This window comes from Dryas octopetala, chromosome 8 (genome assembly GCF_963921425.1).
Source record: "Dryas octopetala chromosome 8, drDryOcto1.1, whole genome shotgun sequence".
NCBI classification, from domain to species: Eukaryota; Viridiplantae; Streptophyta; class Magnoliopsida; order Rosales; family Rosaceae; genus Dryas; species Dryas octopetala.
The window spans coordinates 13,912,288-13,932,727 of NC_141373.1; the positions used below are offsets into that span (position 1 = coordinate 13,912,288).

The 20,440-nt window shown below is 35.1% G+C and overlaps 3 protein-coding genes across 5 annotated transcripts; 2 read left to right on the top strand and 1 right to left on the bottom strand.

The window, feature by feature from the left end:
* The first annotated feature begins 898 nt into the window (after positions 1-898).
* On the top strand, positions 899-5,784 carry LOC147277439 (uncharacterized). 3 transcript variants are annotated; one of them, XM_086254847.1, is made up of 10 exons: positions 899-1,030; positions 1,978-2,025; positions 2,517-2,586; positions 2,740-2,830; positions 2,926-2,987; positions 3,729-4,033; positions 4,120-4,150; positions 4,233-4,364; positions 5,271-5,460; positions 5,578-5,784. In XM_086254847.1, exons 2-9 carry the CDS (start codon positions 1,978-1,980, stop codon positions 5,456-5,458), a joined length of 927 nt encoding a protein of 308 aa, XP_086110973.1. In that variant the 5' UTR covers positions 899-1,030; the 3' UTR covers positions 5,459-5,460; positions 5,578-5,784. The 3 variants fall into 3 exon arrangements, with proteins under 3 accessions (XP_086110973.1, XP_086110972.1, XP_086110974.1); XM_086254846.1 differs by having other exon boundaries at positions 5,271-5,784; XM_086254848.1 differs by having other exon boundaries at positions 929-1,020; positions 5,271-5,784.
* A 433-nt stretch (positions 5,785-6,217) lies between these two features.
* On the bottom strand, positions 6,218-8,587 carry LOC147277440 (exocyst complex component SEC15A-like). Its single transcript, XM_086254845.1, has one exon. The coding sequence runs from the start codon at positions 8,585-8,587 to the stop codon at positions 6,218-6,220; it is 2,370 nt and encodes a 789-aa protein (XP_086110971.1).
* An 8,258-nt stretch (positions 8,588-16,845) lies between these two features.
* LOC147277441 (ubiquitin-conjugating enzyme E2 19-like) lies at positions 16,846-18,421 on the top strand. The gene is made up of 6 exons (XM_086254408.1): positions 16,846-17,081; positions 17,406-17,433; positions 17,649-17,876; positions 17,982-18,045; positions 18,173-18,232; positions 18,335-18,421. The coding sequence occupies exons 1-6, from the start codon at positions 16,975-16,977 to the stop codon at positions 18,379-18,381; spliced, it is 534 nt and encodes a 177-aa protein (XP_086110534.1). The 5' UTR covers positions 16,846-16,974; the 3' UTR covers positions 18,382-18,421.
* The last annotated feature ends 2,019 nt before the right edge of the window (positions 18,422-20,440 follow it).

Below are 20,440 nucleotides of genomic sequence, written 5' to 3' on the forward strand. Positions count from 1 at the left end.
AAACATGTTTGGTAGACCATTTTCAAAAACAGTTTTTAGGAAAAAAAATTTAAAAATAGGCATCTTTTTAAACGATAAAACATCGTTTTTTTTTTTTACACTTTCTTTTCCCTTAGTTTCCATCATTTTTAAAATTTAAAAATTATTTTCAAATTTCATACCAAACAAGTTTTCAAATTTTAAAAATTGATTTTGAAAACTTACATTAAAAAAAAATCTTAATTTTTGAAAAAAATTTGAGTAGGATTGTAGGATACCAAACAGGTATTTAATTTTTCAAATTAGAAGTCTGTTAAACAAACGGATGAAAATGTAATAATCTGAGAAGTAGAATGACATTAATCCCTTATTACAATTTACAATTAAGTTCAAAATTAAAATTTTGGGTTTTTTTTTCATATTTAGTACCTGAACTTTGACCAGTGTCTTAATGTGGTACCTAAACTTTTATTTGTCCCAATTGAGTACCTAAACTTTTATTTTGTGTCTAATAGGTACCAAAATGAATTTCTGTTAAAATTATCAACAAAAGTTAGGGGCAATATAGTCACTTCAAAAAATTTATATTTTCATTTTAATTTTTAATTTTTTTTGTTTGTTGTGTGTTTTTTTTTAATAATTTTAAACATATAAAAAAAATAATTAAAATATACTTTGACTATATTGTCCTTAATTTTTATTGACAATTTTAACAAAAATTCATTTTGGTACCTATTAGACACAAAATAAAAGTTTAGGTGCTCAATTGGGACAAATAAAAGTTTAGGTACCACATTAAGACAAGGGTCAAAGTTTAAGTACTAAATATGAAATAACCCTAAAATTTTACACAAATTAACCTTTGCTTTTATATCGAAATATTTTATAAACAACGGAGACCGGATTTATAATTTATTTTCTCACACTTTCTCGCGCTGCTCTCCGGTCTTAAGCTCACTGAACCCACTATCTCCATCTTTCCTTTTTGAAATTCATTCATTCCAGTTTCCCGCCTTGTCTTCTCTCGTCTCACCCATAGAGGTACTAGAAGGTAAACTCGTTTATTTTTGCCCTAGATTTTTGTCCTACGATTTTGGGAATGAGATGTGTGATGGGTTTTTAATGATTATTCATTTTAATCTTGCATTTTTGGTGATTTGTTCATTCTTTTTCTCCTGTGAATTTGGGAATGAGATCTTTTGAGTTTCAGATGATTTTTTTTCTTTTGGTTTGATTTTGTTTCTGTGGCTGCGACCTTCTTGCTCTGTTTTGACAATTCTCTTGCTGCTTGTGTTACACTGCTCTCTTATTATTTGCTCTTTTGAAGGGTACAAATTGTTGGTTCTGTGCATTTCTTCTATGGTTTGTTTTATTTCTAGTTCGATTTAGTTCGATTTTGTAGTTCTATGTGCGTAGTTCTCTTTTTAGCACGTATGCTAAGTTGGAGGATGTTGAATGCTGGAGTTTACTACAACACCTATAAGTCTAGACTTTAGAGCCCAAAATCCCACCTAAGTCCCAACTACTACTCAGAATTTGCAGTGCTCAAATGGGTTGTGACTTCATCTTTATTATTATTTTGTACTATAAATCCATCATTGTAAACTTGAACTCATCCACATGGCTGTGACTTGTAAGTGAGTTTTACCTTAACAGACAATTTTCTTGTACTATAAATTTATCATTCGTAGTAGCGTAGCAAATGTCAATCTTACCTTGACAGACAATTTCCTTCCATCACTTCCTTGGTCTCTGTTCTCTCTACGCATCTTTATTTACACACCACCACCACCACGACCTGAATATCACAAAAATCGTCCTCCATATACAGTTTACAAGTAGAACTATTAGGGTTAGGGTTTGCACCTCTTAGAGGCCTCCGCATTTCGATTTCCGTTTAGGGCTTCTGAAAAATGTCTTTAGCTTTGCAAATTACCATATAATCTGAAAGATGTAGCTAATTTCTTCTTTACTTTTTTTTTTACATTTTGTTTGCAGATGGAGACTCTCTACTCGGAACTCTACGACAAGTACACAAAACTCAAGGTATCCTAGTGCTCTTTCGCATTTATTTTTATTATTTTTGGTGCTCCCTTTTTCGATTGTATATTAAATTTGAATTTTGCTATTAGGGTTTCTCAGGAAAATTTGAGGTTAAGGAAATGGAAAGTAATTTTTTTTTTTTTTTCATATTTATGAATTTTGAGTTGATTTTGAACATATGCAAACCTACACGCTACAAACATTTTAAATTTTAAATTTCTGTTTAATCTAATCCATTGTATCAGCGTTGTTTGTTTAATTGGTGATGGTTGTTATTCTATTATCTTTCTGAGGAAAATTTCAGGTTAAGGAAATGGAAAGTAAATTTTAATTTTTTTTTTTTTCTTATTTCTGAATTTTGGGTTGATTTTGAACATGTGGATACGAACCTATATACCTTAGACATTTTAAATTTCGAATTTATCTTTAATCTAATCCATTGTATCAGCTTTCTTTGTTTAATTAATGGTGGTTGTTATTCTATGCTATGTCAGACAAAGAAATTGTCGGAGTTGGATCAGCTTAATAAAGATCAAGAAGTAAAGTTCTTGAATTATGTCTCTGGTATATATTTTTTTTCTCCACCTTACAATTTGTTTTTATCATTATTTTTCATCTCATTTTCACATTTTTTTGCATTAGTATGTGCCACAACTAAGGCTCGAACTTTAGTGCTTCTCTCTGACCCAACTTTGTTGAATATTTTCTCTGTTGCAGCTGCAGAGGAGTTAATACAACACTTGAAAACTGAAAATGAGAGGTTGCATTCACAAGTTAATGACCTGAGAAGTGAAGTGGCTTCTATTAGGCATGCAATTCTAAATTCCATTGTAATTCCAATTATTCAACCTTTATTATAGCCTAAATAACAGGCTCTTAAAACATATGTTGCATTAATTGCAGGTCCACCAAAGATGAACAATGTTCCGAGTACCAGAAGCTTTTAATGGAAGAGAATCAAAAGAGTAAGTCAACACTGTTTTATCTAATTAATGATGCCTGTTAACTGTTATAATCCATGTGAAAGCATCTGGGTCCTTGAGTTTCTTTGTCTGTTCTAAGGATGAGTTTTATAGGAATTATCTGTTCATGTAAATTATGGAATGTGATCTTGGTGATGCCTATATTTGCATTTTGGAAAATTCATGAACACAAATTTGGCATGTAGTTGTTAGAAAGAATAATAGAAAATATGGGTTTTTATTATTAAACATGTGGAATGTTGGTGCTCAAGTTCATGTTGAACTTGCCACTTGCAACTTAGTTCAGGATACCCAGGCTACCATTTACCTGGATTTAATAAGATTGAAGACTAAAATGAACTGAATGAGAGTTCATGTTCAAACTGGTAGCTATTTCTTTATAGTGAAATTGTTAGGAATAGTTGAACTTGTGGGGGACTGTTTTCTATGAATAGGTCACTTTTTTTTAACTGGTTCTTTCTTGAGGGCAGATCATTTTAATAATCTTTCGGAATACTCATCCTACTTCCTCTGATAATCTTAAGTAGTGTATTAAAATGTTATGGCCACCTGCAGTCCAACTTTTGGCACTAGGAATTAGTCTTTCTAAATGTATTCAACAGAGATCACCATTTTCTTACCATTGTGCCACATTTAAGATCCTCTGTAGTTTACTTTGCCTAAGCCTTCACATCTATCATCCAATACCTCTTTCTGTTTATTGATGGCTCAAATTAATGGCAGATAAAGAACTTTCTGAAGAAGTAGAGAGGCTCCAAAAGTTACAACAGGTGGGAATTTTGAGTGGATTGAAGGATAGCAAAACAGACAACAGAGAACTGTGTATGCCTGGTGGTGGTCAAGTTGCAGGAGTCGACAATAGTTCACTGAGAAGGAAGACAAATAAGCGAAGGAGGCATTCTGGGTCTGAGACAGGGGATTTGGTTATGCCTTCTAGCAGTCATCAAGATGATGAAATATTAAGAGAGTCTGCACAAGACTTGCACAAGGAAGCTGTGTCTAGGGAGGCTCTTGTAGGTGTTCAGAAGGTATTTCTGAAAATTCTATCTGAGTATGTATTTTTAGCAGAAACTTATTGGCTTCTCCTTCTTCTCTGACTAATGTAAACTTTCAGCCACCATGCTTTAAAACTTTTGAAGGATCAGGTCTGTGTCTAAATTTGAAGTTTCTTCTATTTTACTTATTCATAAGGTATAAGTTATTTTATGGGCTATATGTGGTTTCCAGGGAGCAGTATAAATCAGACTGGCCCAGCTAACTGCCTTTTTCAAGTGCTTGTTGAGTACCTGGTGGGCATAAAGTTCTCCACTGTTGATCAAACTGAAGAATTTTGCATTTCAGCTGTGCATCCATCAAGTGGTAATCCTTAGAATATGAGAAAAGATCTACAGTTCAACATTTCAGTTTTGAAACTGTTTTTGTTAATATTTCTCTCAAATTTTTTGACTGTTTATCTGTTTTACTCTGTTAAGATTCTATTGTTTTGCCACTTGCCATAGATCCTATAATTACTTTAATAAGCTCAAGGGTTTTTTTTGTTTTGTTTTTAAGGAATGACAATATATCAAAAGGGTCATCTATAGGATTGAACCATGAATCGATAACTACCTAGGTTTAGTTAACACTTCTCGAAGGTAGCATGGACAGTTGGATACTGGAATTGAGTCAGAGCTGCTAATGAGCCAAGCCGCAACTTGACAAATCAGGATTGGCTTGCTATTAATGCAATCAAGCCTGCAAATGATTTAGGATCAGATGTGCTTGTGAGACCATTTAAGTGCAGCTGATGTCTTGGAATTGCTAAATATGATAGTCTTTTCTATCCTTCTACAGACTTATAATTAAACAATTGTTCCACCCAGAAAAGGAGAAGCTGAGTAGATAAACTGATGTAACAACTGTTTTGTTTCTAGTGAAACTAAACCCACAAATTATCAAGGGGAAGGATGTTTTCAAGATTAGGATTGCAATTGTAGGTTTAGTTTTTTGTGTCAGTGTTCATTTATCATTTTGATTAGATTACAATTGAAGATCAGATGTAGGCTTGTAGATAAAGGTCCATGTATCAGTTCTGAATTGACATAACCTCCTAGGCTCCTATATAATCATCCAAGATGACCCCCAACTATTTAGGGTGTTGCACTTAGGGGATCTGTCTTGATATTTGATTATGGCAGTTATGAAATCTTCTTCGCATATTTTCCTGTTTCTATTAATCTCTTTCAACTTAATATCAAAGTTGATGATTATATATGGTTGTAATAGGTTACTCCTTCAGTCTTACATGGGTGAACAGAGCTGCTGGGGAAGCAGAACTTCTGTACCGTGCATTATCCTTGGGGACATTTGAGAGGGTAGCACCAGAATGGATGAAGGGTGCCATTATGTTCAGCACAACCATGTGCCCTATCTTCTTTGAAAGGGTATCCCGACTTGTCAAGCTGCACTCCTAATAGTGAGTGACTGGGTTTCTGTTTGTAACAGTGAAATTCTGAGTTGTTTCTGTAAATTAACAAATGTGACAGTGAGAATGTGAAAAGATGAAACTGACTGCCTTTGGGCTGTATACCAGGGAACTGACCGCATGTAGGACTTGGAGAAAAGTAAAAAGATCTCCTTTGTAGAGGAGTTGATGCCCATTGGTTTAGTTTGTGACTTTTGAGAAAACAGATCTTAAAATTTCTGATTTTGGTCCCTTGATCCTCTCCTGTAACTTGAGCGTCCAACCCTTCAACACTCGTAAACTGCACTGTGCTTATCTACCTAGACTAATAATGGATCCAAGAAAAAAACACAGAACATTTCTTGCAAACACCAGGTTACATTGTGTCAAAAGAAATATAGATATCTTGAAGTATGACAGAAACTGATGGCACCATATATAGATCTTCATACACGAAAATAAACCAAAGTCTGTGCACAACAACTACCAAGAGTCTAAGGTTAGGGAAAGTCATATTGGACACATTTGCTACTATGGAAAGTAAAATCATTGTTACAATAATAAAAAGAAAAACTTCAACTGAATAGGAGAAGGATTGTGCAGAAACTTTATTATATGAACACAAATTAGCAGGAAAAAAAATAAAGAATCCCATTCATCCTAAACAGAAACAAGAGGCAACAATGGCAAAGAATTATATTAATAATCAAGGGGGATAAAAAACGAAGCTCCTAATTCTAATGAAGAAGGAAGAAAGACGTTTCAAGTCTCAGTTGAAGTCTTTCAATCTTTTCTTAAGCATGTCCATTGATTTCTTACGGGAACTTTGCTTGGTATTCCTGTTTGAAAGGCTCCCAAAAATCCCATCAGGAGAATCCTTGAATTTCTCACAGATAGTAGCCACTTTTTTATAATCCAAAGCATTGTAGTTTCTCTCCCTTATAACAGGATTCATGAAGTTCTCTGGCTGACTGCTCAACAAAAGGTTTATCAATTGTCGTGCTTCTATCAACCAACCTCTAAAACTACCTTCTTTGTAAATTTTGCTCAAGCCAGTACTATGAAACCTCTCATCTGCAAAAGACTCCAACATCTTCAAATCATAGTTGATACCCATAACTGCATTAGCATTGAACCTCTTGATGATATCACTAAGAAAAGCCGATACTATAGAGTTGGAAATGTGATCAAGAGCCCCGCTCCCGACCTTGTACAAAGCATCCAAAGGTAAAACTTGTTGTGCTGTGGACAAAAGAGTGTCGAGGTAAATAACAACTTCATTCATATACTCATTTCCATTCTGCACTGGTTCCTCTGAAGTCCAATTGATATTTTGTGTAAGTGCCATGAACTCATCCAACTTGGTGTTTACCAAATTCAGCAAAGCAAGATAAGCTTCATCCCTTGAAGTCTTTAGAACCACCTTAGCAGTTAAACAAGCTTGAGGCCTCTCAACTGACCGGATTGGGATCCCACATAGTTGAGCTGCATGTCGAATAAAAAAGTCACAAGCTCTTTCAAGTACGGCTAGGTTTGCAGCAATCTGCATGGCTTGAGAGACACCAATGTTACCACTTTGAATTGTATTAAGTATCACCTCATTTAACACATCAATCAACAGTTTGTCCAAATACTTCTTCACAAGATCATAAGAATTAGTATGTGCCCCATGAGACAAGAAATCAACGGATCCTTTGATGAATGATCTAACAATTCGGCAGGCATCAGGTACTGTGGCGGAGAATGGTGCAATGTATGGGAAAGCTGATATTATATCTGACGTCTGGAGATTAAATGACAAGACATTATTTTCATAGTCAGTGTCCTTTTTCAAGACCATCTGCTCATAGGTGTCATTGGCAATAACATTAGAAATTTGTTTACGACACTCTTCCGAAAGAAGCTCGTGGTATTTGTCTCGGCTCTTGTCAAGCGTCTCAAGAAGTGCTCCCACTTCATACCCATATTGTCTAAGAGTAGAGCAAAGAAGAGTCACATAATCCTTCACCAAGAGAAGATGGGTTGCGGAATTCATTTGTGAGAACTGCCCCTCTAACAGAGATTTCATTTTCGCTATTGTTGTTTCCCACATTGTTTCAACTTGCTCAGCCAACAATAGGCCCCCAGCAGTCCTCAGCACCCGCTCCTCCACTATGAAGTATCCTGCAATTTGAGCCAAAAATGTTTGATAGGATTCAACAAAAGGCTGTGCTGAAGAAATCTGTAAGTCTGAATTAAGCTGCAACAATCTATTTCTATAGTAATATTCCCAGAACTTCTCTTGAATTCCAAGGCAAGTTTGGATGTGATATGCCCTATATAGAGGAGTTAGGTCAACCTTCAAAACAGATTCTTCATATATTTCTTCAACATCTAAAGTATATGCAAAATCTCCCGACCCTGAAACATTTTGTTCCTCAGCTTTCCTTTGGCGTTCGGCCATTTCTTCATTCCTCTGGCGCGCAGATGCAGCATGACCTATTGCCGTTTGGCCAATATCCTTTGCAGAACTCCTTATGTGAACCAGCCATTCATTGAATTGACTAGTTACTTTCTTCTCAATGTGCAATTTAATCACCGGAATTCTCTTCTCTATAATCTTTCTAAGTGCCCTGACAGGAATATTCTGCAAATAATTTTTCTCAATCAGATCCAAAGTTTTCAATGCCGGGTAAAACTGGCCTTCAGATATGTATTTATTAAACTTGACACAGAGCTCCAACACCTGTACGCAGTTTTTGGACATTTTGATAGCTTCAGTAACATTCTTTTTTACTGAAAAAGATTCAAGAAGCTCCTCAAGTTTAATCAACAAAGAACTCCCAACCTCTTGCAACTTAAAGTTATCACTAGAGAGCTCGCCTTTTAGGTCTTCGGCATCAACCAACACACCACGAAGTTCATCAACTGCACGAATGAATTCCTCATAGTGAGTCTTACAGAGCTCCTCAATTTCAACTTCCTTCTTTTTGACAACATGCTTGAGTTGGTGGAGGAGTGATTCTGGCTTCCCCGTCTCAAATGCATGCCTGACAATAGGACCCAGGTCATCTCCATTCCCAATCAATGTAGCGAGAACCAAGTCCTCTCCAGCATCCCCATTCTCTGTGACAATTCTTCTCTTTGCTTTTGAACCCATTATTAGTCTGAAATAATCCTTTTGAAATCAAATCATACGAAAGGAAAACATAAAATAAAAATTATACGCTAGCGAAGGATACAAACAAAGTTATATCTTACTCATCCTAATCAAACAAAAAAGGCTTATTCGCACAAATGTCCTTTGAAAGTACCTTGCATTCTCACTTTACCCCTTTAAACTTGAATCTTCTCACTTTGCCCCCCAAACTTTACAAATCCAATATTCCGTCAAGTCCATCAATGGCTCCGTTAAAAAATCCGACGTGTCGCTTACGTGGATGAGCGACACATCAGCTTTTTTGACGGAGTCATTGTCGGATTTGAAAGAATATGACTTACTGAAAGAGTTTATAAAGTTCGGAGGGTAAAGTGAGAAGATTAAACTTTAAGCGGGTAGAGTGAGAAGATTAAACTTTAAGAGGACAAAGTGAGAATAAAAGTTACTTTCAAGGGACATTTATGCGAATAAGCCAACAAAGAAAACAAAATATGGTATTCTAGGAAAAAAATTCTCATAACCTAAATAAGTACCTGAACAACATATGCATACCAGATTACAGGGATTAGAATGTCCCCTTTCAGCAAATATCTAAATGGGTTCTCGTCAAATAATTGATAGCTTTGAAAGTTGAAACAGAAATAAGCTAAAGAACAACCCCAGAAAGACAAAACAAAAAACAAAACAAAACAAAGCAAAAATAAAAGAAAAAGCTTGATCAAAATGGGCACTGGGCATAGATGGCAATGAATCAAATATCATATAAGTCCATCGATCACAAAAATAACTGAGAAACAAAACAATAAACATATACAAATTTTACTCTTAGTTGAACCACAATTATTAAAGACAACAAAACAACAGCACGCAGATATGTTGTCCACCCAAATGTGTCACCAGGTAATTCAAAAATAGAAGACAAACAGAGAAGCAAAAACCCAGATATGTTTTCAACAAAATGTGAAACTTTGATTGTGTGAGAGAGACTTACTTACAGAGCGCAGCAGTTATTTTCCTTATTATCTTTGCACAATAATTTTACGAAAGAAGAGTATAATTTCACATTTTTAATTTGTTGAGAGAAAATAAAACTAATAACGACAACCGTGCTGAGAACCACCTCGTGGCATCACGTCGACATCGATCGAGCACAGTACAAGGAAAGGAATGCGCAAAAAGATGAGGAATATTCAAACCTCGTCTAAAGTCTTTAAAATAAGATGAATTAGCTTTCCGATAAATATGTTTGAACCAAATGTCTTGAAATTTAATTAGTGCCTAATTTTAAACACCCTACTCACCAAAAAAATTTGTCTAAACCCCCACCCATCTAGAAACTCTTTCAAAACCCCCTAAAACTTATAATCCTAAATTACTCTTCTGACGCATGCTGACGCGCGCTGACGCATGCTGACACATGCTGACGTCACTGTAACTGTATTTTGGTGAAACTGTTTTTTTTTTTTTGGAATTGAAGTTTTTGCTAAAACTCAATATTTTACTAAAACTAAAATCAAACACTGAAATTGAATTTCATTACACTAAAACTGAATTTCAAAAATTCAGTTACACTGAAATTGAATTTCAAGAATTCAATTACACTGAAACTGAATTTCAGAAATTCAGTTACACTAAATTGAAGAATTCAGTTATGAATTCACTTACTGAAACTAAATTAAGTGATGAAACAATTACACCTCGACTAAAATGCAATTACACCTTAATTAAAAAACAATTACACCTTTACTAAAACAATTACACTTCACTAAAACAGTTACATCTTTACTGAATTCCGTTTCACTAAAAAGAACACAGCAACCTTATAAAAAAAAACCAACAATACAACAAGTCATTGAGATGAGAGGAGTAGCCAACAATACAACGTCGTCCGATCACCTCACGCGCGATGAGTAAACGACAGCCGCCATTGCCTCGATCTGTTTCTACCTGCAAATTTGATTCATCATATTTCAGAACCATAATTTCATTCAAAATTCATTTAAAACTCATGTTTCACGAGCTGAAACTGTTTCACGAACTGAAACTGTTTAATCAATAAATGTAAACTAAAACACAGAACACAAAACACAGAACACAGAACTCAAACATTTTTGGAGCAACACACATTTACAACAATACACAGTTACAACAACACACAATGAGGTTCGATTTGGGGTTTTTTGATTCATCAACAATTGGTCCAATCCAAACACATAGAATTGAAGAGTACAATGAGGAGAAGAATATTAGTACCTGACTCGACGGAAATGGATGCCGGAAAACAGAGATCGCCGGCGAGGATGTCGCCGGCTTCTCTCCTTCGAAACGGCAGACTTAGGGGTCGTCCAAATCTTCTGAGGGCACCAGTGGACTTAGGACGACGAGAGGAAGCCATCCATGACGGTCCGACACCTCTTCGTCGCCGGAACTGGCGGATCTCCGGCGAGGGAGCTCGGGTCTGCCTAGACCCGATTCGGTGTGTACGCTAGCTTTCATGGCGAGTGGAATACAGGGGGAGGAAGAGAGAGGAGAGACGAGAAGATCGAGACTGGTATCGCCGGCAACCATCGCCGGACGACGGAGCAAGCACCGGGGACAGCCACGCGGAGAGAGAGAGAGAGAGAGAGAGAGAGAGAGAGAGAGAACGTACAGAACTCAAAGAGACAGAGAGAGAGTCTGAGTGAGTTGAGTGATTCTAACCCCTATTGTGTTATAATCAATGGGATAAATTAAAAAAGGGTAAAACTGGAACATTAAAAAAATATGGGTCAAACTATTAGTTGACTAGGGGGTTTTGGGAGAGATTAAATGTCCAATAGGGGGTTGGAAAATAGTTTTATTAAGGGTGGAGGTTTATAAATAACCAAGTTCAAACTTGGGGGTTTTAAATAGTTTGCACAAATTTAATTACTAACTTTTTTATTTTTGTCAAATTGAAATTGACAAAAATTCGAACCCAATGAATTAGTTGGAAAATATCTGCCAGTAAAGGGTGAGCAAAATAATAATAATAATTGCTCGAACTCGGTTTGAATATATTTATTGAGTTCGAGGTCGGCTCAAACTCGAATGAAGCTCAACGTCGTCAACGAGTTATGTTCAAGCTCAGCTCGTTTCCTTTTTTCCACTCTAAGTTCAGTTCGGCCTAACGTTTGTGGAACGAATTCGAGCTTATGCTTGGCTTTGCTTGCCTCATTTTTCAAACAAACTCGAACTTAAGTTTGACTCTACTTAATGACAAAGGGCATATATTTTATTTTAATATATTAATTATAAAATTAAAATATCTAACCATTATGTGACAAGTTTTAGCAAACAAGTAAAGCTCAAACCAAACTCGAGTTGTCTCATAAAATATACGAGTAACTTACGTCCTTTACAAGCCGAGTATACCTAATATAATACTCAAGCTTGGCTCATTTTTCTAATGGACCTAATATTTTTTTTAGCTAGACTCATTTCTTTTACAAGCCCAAAATAGTTGAATAGGAGTTGAACTCAAACTATCGAGCTGATTTACAGCCTTATTCACATTTCGACAAACCTCTAAATTCTGAATGAGGTGTTATCGTGATTTTTTTTGTAAGGCCTAAACTCAAAAATAGCTTGATAGGGCAACCCACCTGCAAAAACATGATGATGAGCTAGTCCACTTTAATGAGTTGAGCATTTGGTGCCCTTTTTTTTCTTTTTTTTCCCCCCATGTTTTACAATATAGTTATAGATGATAATGCAATCCCCAACATAGTTATAGCTTTTCTTTTTGATGTTTTATTGTGTTCTTTCGAGTTTTTTTTTTTGTGCATAAACATGATGATGCACAGTGACTATCAAAAGATCGCATAAAACTGATACTTACAAGTACTTTTTGACTTTATCTTACATAAACATGTCAAAATTTAATAAATTAACATAAAACACAAAATTCAAGCTTATGGAGACACATCAACCATAATTTCAACAGTAACAATTGTTATTGTTTTGACACTATCAATCAGTAATAATAGTTGTTACTATCAAACAATGATTATCTTTCAGTACACAAAAATAATAGAGCAAATTACAATTTAGAATCTCAATTTTACATGTTGTTTCAATTTAGTACCCAAACTTTGAAAACTTGCAAAAAAGTACATCAACTTTCATTTTGTGTCAAAGTAGTACCTCCGTTAGTTTTTCTGTCAAATAAACCGTTATCTGCTGACGTGGTAGAGATATTTTCATCTTTTTCTTTAAATTTAAAAAATAATAATACTTTAAAAAACTTTTGAGTAAAAAAATTTCTTAAATTTCTTAATATTTTTAAAATTTCTTAACAAAATTTCTTAAACTTTTTTTCCCATCCCCCTTACCCAGTCCCCTCCCTCAGCCCCTCCCCGCCCCCCTGCCCGACCCATCCTCCCTCCCACCCCACCCCCTCCCCCTCCCCCTCCCCCTCTCCCTCTCCCTGCCAGACCCACCACCTCCCCCAGCCCCATCGCTCCCCCTCCCTCCAGCCTCACCCCTTCCCCTTCCCCCTCCCCTTCTCCCTGCTCGACCCACCCCCTCCCCCAGCCCCAGCGCCGTCGCACCCCAACCCCCAGCCCCCTTTGCACCTCCTCCCCCAACCCCAGCTCCAGCTCCAGCTCCGTCGTACACTCATCCCCCCAGCCCCAGTCCCTCCCCTCCCCGCCCCTACCCAGCCTTCCCCCAGCCATCCCAGCTCGCCGCAGCCATCATCCCCCCTCTCCATGCCCGACCCACCCCCAGTCTCGTCGCCCCTTTCCCCACCTTACCCAACCCAACCCAGCCCCCCCTCACCGCTTACCTAAACCCCCGACCCCCCCCCCCCAATTTCTTTGTTTTTTTTTTTTTTTTCTAATTTTTAAAAGTTGTAATCTTTTTTAAAAAAAGTTTATTCAAAAGTTTTTAAAAATTAGAAAATTAGGATTAAATACCAAATATCAATAGTTTTTTAATAAAGCAGCAAGACACTAATTTTTTTAGTTTAGGTACTAACCTAGAGTAAAATATTTTGGATTAGGTCACAAATCAGTTTGTTATACGGTTGTGACTGTCGAACAGTTACAGTTGTAATTGTCGAACAGTCACAGTTGTGACTATTTAAAATTTATAAAAAATCAAAATTTTTAAGGGTTTCATACTTTTGATTTAGGTTTGGGGGATGAAGTCCTATAATCCAAAGATTAAATATTAAAGTTTAAGCCTTGCAAATATTGAAAAAACAATAAATCAATAAAAAAGTTATGACTGTTAGACAGTCACAGTTCGATATAACCATATTTTTTAAAGTTGGTACCTAAACTGAAATTTAGTACCTAAAGTGAAATGACATAAATGTTTTAGTAGTTGAAATGAAAAAATATTATAATTTGGTACCTAAAGTCAATGGACCTTTTAAAAATATTATTATTTTTAAAATTTGAATAAAAAGATGAAAATACCTCTGTCACGTCAGTAGATAACGGTTTATTTGACAGATTAAACTAACGGAGTAACTATTTTAACACAAAATGAAAGTTGAGGTACTTTTTTGCAAGTTTTCAAAGTTGAGGTAATAAGTTGAAACAACATGTAAAGTTGAGATACTAAATTGTAATTTGCTCAAAATAATATAGGACACTTTGGAGTGGGTCAACGCTGTAGAATTGACGCCTCCACTTATAATGTGAGTTTATTATTTATAGAAAATTGGTGAATCTTTTTAATATTACAAACTAAAGTGCATTGATTTAACATTGAGGAGTGTAGAATTTACATATTTATCATTAATTAATACTAAAGTACCAGAAGACACTAACAATCTCTCAACAATACTCAAAAGAGAATTGATTTCCAACTTTGACAAAGTGAAAATTGTTCTTAACAAAAAAAAGTGGAAGTTGTTCCATAATCGTAAGGACAAAAATGCGACGCTTTTTAATCTTCACCGAGGGCAACACTTTTTTTTGGCTTTTTTCTATAATTCCATAAACAAAAATACCATGATAGGCTGGCCTACCTGCAAAATTGCGTTGATGAGCCGATATGCTTTTTAATGAGCCGAGCGCTCAACACTTTTTTATTTATTTATTGGGTTAATTCCAGCAGTGGTCCTTCAACTATTCTACGAATGACACTTTGGTCCTTCAACTATTTTTTTAATTTCTAGGGTCCTTGAACTTTTCCACGAGTGACACTTTGGTCCATTTCGTCAATATATAAAGTTTTTTTTTTTTTTTTTTTCAAAGAGTGACACTTTTGTCCTTTAATTAATTTTTTAAATTTTTAGGGTCCTCAAACTTTTCCATATATTTGTCTCATTTTGGTCTATTCCGATCACTTTGTTAATATTCCGTGTAAATTGCTAACATGACAATTGTGGGTCCCACAAATAAATGCTTACATGGATAAAAGCGTAATAAAAAGGGAAAATTTGAGGAAAGAACTCCAACTTGCGTGTCGGAGTCAGATCAAGACTTCCCATTCAAAAGTGCATCTGTCATGACTAGTACTTCACTTAAGCGTCAAATGAGGTTATTCTGTCAAATTCGTTAACATTTTTCGTTAAAAATATTAAAATATTATTTTTCACTATTAAAATATTTATAAAAATTTAAAAAATAACACTAAAATAATAAAATTAATAAAAAATAAAAACTAAAAGAAGAAAAAATAAAAACAAATTAAAGAAGAAGAAATATTATAATTGTTAACGGAAAAAATAAGTATAAATATTTTTTTGTATATTTTCTTCTTTCAGTTTTTTTCATTTTTATTAATTTTAGTCTTTTAGTGTTTGTTTTTTATAAATATTTTAATAGTGAAAAAATAATATTTTAATATTTTTAACGGAAAGTATTAATGAATTTAATGGAATAGTCTCATTTGAGACTTAAGTAAAGTAGTAGTCCTGACGGATATACTTTTTCAAGAAGAGTTCTGATCTAGCTCCGACACCTAAGTTTGAGTCATTTTCCTAAAATTAACCATAATAAAAAAGATTAAAAACTTTAAAAAGTAATATTAAAAAAAATTAAAATAACACAACCACCATATCACCCTCCCACCACGCACCCACCCATTCCGTCACCGACGGACCCTCCCTCTCCATCCTCCTCTCTCTCTCTCTCTTTCTCTCGATTATATCGCTCTAAGTTTCATAAATTGGTTATTGTTTTTTTTTTTCTTTTGTTATATCATTTGATTTTAATATTACTTTTTAGGCTTTTTTTTTTTTTTTTTTTTAAGTCCAAAACGAAAAACCCTATGATCGGCCGACCCACCTGCAAAAACACGGTGACAGATCGGTTCACTTTAATGAGCCGAGCGCTCAACAATTGTCATTGTCAGGCAGTGACAATGATTGCCACTGTGCGATAGTAGTTATTTGAATTGCAAAAACACCCTTGTTATAGTGTTATTAATTGCCACTGTTGCATGTCGCATAGTGGCAATTTTCCTAGTTAAAAAAAAAAAAAAACCCTACCGAGCACTCGGAGCCAAAAACATGGAATAGACATAACGTAGGCTTTATTTGTATAAAGTGGATCTATTTATCATTGCAAATTTTTAGGTGAGTTTGTTTATCATTAAGGGTTGTAAAATAGACTTTAAAATAATTTACTTTACTTTTTAAAGTATTAAATTTTTTTATTATGCTTTTATCCATGTAAGCTATTTATTTGTGGGACCCACAATTACCATGTCAAAAATTTAAATGAATGCTAAAAAAAAAGTGATGGGAATAGACTAAAATGAAACAAATGGAAAAGTTTGAGGACTTTAGAAATTAAAAACAATTAATTGAATGACCAAAGTGTCACTCGTAAAATAGTTAAGGGACTATTACTGAAAAAAACCTTTATATATTTGACGGAATATTTAACGGTTTTAATGGAATAGACAAAAGCGTCACTTTTTCGAAGACCCCAAAAATTAAAATAATAGATTAATAGTTGAAGGACTAAAGTGCCACTTGTGAAATAATTGTGGGACCACTAGCCGTTGCCAGAAGAGAGAGAAAAAATTGGGTGGGTGGGTGGGTGGGTGGGGGGGGGGGGGGCGCATTTTAGCTGAAGGAAACAACTAGCCGTTGCCACCGCTGTTCCAACGTTCAAAAATTTTGAATACCTCAAAATACCCTACCAAACCCCCTCTCTACGACGTCGTCTAACTCAAACTCACAACGTTTTAAACCAAACTCTCAGTCATCAGTCATCTCTTCCAGTCTCTCTCTCTATCTCTCTCTCTCTCTCTCACCCTTTTTTTCCTCTCAATCTCACTCTCTCTCACCCTGCGTTTTGAAACCTAAGTCTCCCTACACTTTCTGATTTTGGCTTTGAATCTCTAACTGTGTTTTTGGGAAACAAGTACCCATTAATAAGAAGAAAGAGAGGAAAACAGATATGGCTGCTGTTGACCAAGATAACATGAGAGTGGCCGCAGCCACTGCTCCCTTAAAGAAATCTCAGCCTCCGGCAAAGACCGTTGACTCTCAGTCTGTTCTAAAAAGGTGCAATCTTTATCTTATTTCACTTAATGTCCATTACTGATACATCTTGGAGAGGTAGATGGGCTATTTTTGGGGTTTTGGTTTTTTGTTTTGCTTTCTTGGTTATGTGGTTTTCTGGGTTTTTTTTTTTTTTCTTGCAACAAATTTTTTCTTTTCGTCAAAACAAAAACTTGGGTTTTGTTTGCGGTCTCTTTCTCAGATCATCTAGTTCAATACTTTCTTTCGGCTTCGTTAACTTTTCTTTGTTTATTTTGATAATAGGAGGTTTTCAAGGATTCTAATCTTTTGTTATTGTTGTTTGTGTTTTATGTGTTCACAAAACAGGCTGCAATCTGAACTGATGGCATTAATGGTAAGCACTACGACTCATTTTTCTTTTTGGATCCCGAGAATTTTGATTGACTAAAACCAAGACATGTTTCTTTCCCAGAAACCCTTAAGTCTCAACTAAGTTGGGTTGCCTTAGAAGTACCCAATTTTCCTAATAATTTTTTTGTTGGGGTTATCTGGCTGTTTGGTTATTTTGGGTTTTCCTAATGATTTTGTTTCTTCAATATTGAATTTTAGATGAGTGGGGACTCTGGGATATCTGCCTTCCCTGTAGAAGACAACATATTCTGCTGGAAAGGGACAATCACTGGAAGCAAAGATACAGTTTTTGAAGGAACAGAGTATAGACTATCCCTTTCCTTTCCAAATGATTATCCATTCAAATCTCCAAAGGTCAAATTTGAGACTGGCTGCTTTCACCCCAATGTGGATGTCTATGGCAACATTTGCTTGGATATTCTTCAGGTACTTGTACTACCATAGTATCATCTAGAATTTCAATTCAATATGTTGGCAATTATTTCACTTCTTTTTGCATATGATGGAAATTTTTCTTTGAATAAATTGTAGGATAAATGGTCATCTGCTTATGATGTGAGAACCATACTCTTATCCATCCAGAGTCTGCTTGGAGGTAATCACTTAACTATTTTCCTTTACCTCTGGTTCTGAGTAAACACCAACTTCAATCATGGAGCTATTAGCCCTTTCTCGATATTTTTGAACACTTGCTGAATTTCAGTTTTTTATTTGAATTACAGAACCAAATATAAGCTCACCTTTGAACACCCAAGCAGCAACACTTTGGAGCAATCAAGAAGGTAATATTGGGTTTCCTTTTACTTATTTATTTATGTTACTAATTTTCAAATATTTTGTTCTTAATAAGAAGTGTCTAAATAATGTTTCCTCGTCACTTGCAGAATATAGGAAGATGGTGGAGAAGTTGTACAAGCCTACAAATGCTTAATTGAGTTGACAAGGAGTTTCTCTGTTTAAGAGTTTGAGTTATACAAAGCCTCTCTTCTGTAATTTGGAATAGAGAAGGATTGGTTTGAGTTTTTCTTCCAGTGTGCTTCATTCTTTCCTTCATTGATCACTATTGTTGTCTTTACAGATGAGAAATTTCATATACCTTGTTAGGATTTAGACAATTGTCTTGAGAATTCAAAGTTAAAGATTCTCTCTCTACCTCTCTCTCTCTCTCTCATAAGCTTTTCTCTCTCTCACGTGACATTTCCCTCTACCTATTTGAAAACCCAGATCATTTCTGTTATCTAACTATCACAGATTGCTTGCATTACATTTTAAGGTTATATATGAACTCCAAGCTCGACTGACTGATCTAACAAATTCTTATGGCTTGGGTGATGTGAGCTGCCTCAGGTTGTACTTAGCCAACTGCTTATGCTTTTCAAGCACCAGGATGAGAAATAAGGTTGTATCAGATTCAATAACCAGGATCTTATATGAAAGCAGCAGTCTAAAGACACTATATAATGCTTCTTCATGCAAGTCAATGACTCGATATACGTAAAAGTCAATACTTTGTAGGAGGGTAGATCTAAACAAGAGTATAATAGGCTCTGTAAATTGAAAATCTTTACAAATTGCACACACAAAAACAATGAGGCCGACATATTAAAGAAAGCAAAACCGAAAACATTGAGTGTCACACTTGATGTTACCATCACCACTCAATCCAACACTTTCCACCTTCTTTATTCAAATTTGCAACACCGTGGACCAATCCCAAGCACAATTAAAACAGATGGTAAACCAAAGATGAACTAAGTTTATAGAAATACAATAGTCCTGGTCAATTTTCACCATGATAACCAATTCATTTAAAAATCAAGTATCTACTAAGTAGATAATTACATAATCAACACTGGTGCTTTTAAGCAATTCTTAACATGGGCTTACTTTTTTTTTTTTTTTTTTTTTTAAGCAAAGAAAAGTAAGGTTTATAAGCCACTAAAAGGAAAGAATTGTGCAAAGAAAAGAGGTCTGATGAACTGCAGAAAAAAGAAAAAGGAAAAAAGAAAAAGGGAAAAAGGTAAAATACGTTATACAATATTTGATGTGTAAAGTATTTTAATTGACATGGTAATCCATGTCATTGAGGTACCATCAAGGCACCAATTATTGAGGCACCTTAATACTCCCATTTTAACAAGGGATTAATGTCATTTTGGTTCCCAGACTATTACACTTGTATCAGTTTGGTTTCCAGACTTCTAATTTGGAAAATTAAAGACTCTGACTTTTTCAATTTTGCCAATTGAGGTTATTTCGTCAATTTACACATTTTTCATCAAAATTTAGCGGGAAATGAAGGAGGGAAAAATAGTGCATGAGGGAAAAAGGAGGGTAAGATCTAAATAGAAGGGATCATTTTGCCCTAAAAAAGGACCCCACGTGATTGGCACATGGTGCTATGCAAGCGAAAATGAATTTGGATGAAAAATGTGTAAATTGATGGAATACCCTTAGTTGGCAAAATTAAAAAAGTCAGAGTCCTAAATTTTTCAAATTAGAAGTCTAGGAACCAAACTGATACAAGTGTAATAGTCTTGAGACCAAAATGACATCGATCCCTTTTAACAATGTGTATGAATTATCTTTTAAATCTCATACCAAACATGTTTTGCAGATTTTTAAAATTCAAAATTTCAAAAAAATCCTAATTTTTTAAAAAACTTTTCTAAATAGAATACCCAAGGGGGCCTTAGCAAAATGGAGAAAAAAAAGTGTTAATAGGTATTGAGGTTCATCTACCAAGTTTCCTAACTTTTCTCAGGATTCTGGAATGCTATACGGATTGATTTTTGCATTCTAGTTTGCTGCGGGTGAGGAATCCGGCTGATGGGGGAGGTTAAGAACTAAGGAGATGAGAGACGGACTGAAGGTCAAGATAAAAAGGCTATAAAATGAACTCAATTGTTTGGTGTGTGTATATATATAGGCATTGTATGCCTGCAGTCATTATAGAATTTCCGTTTTTTGATGCATCCCTCAAGAAAGTG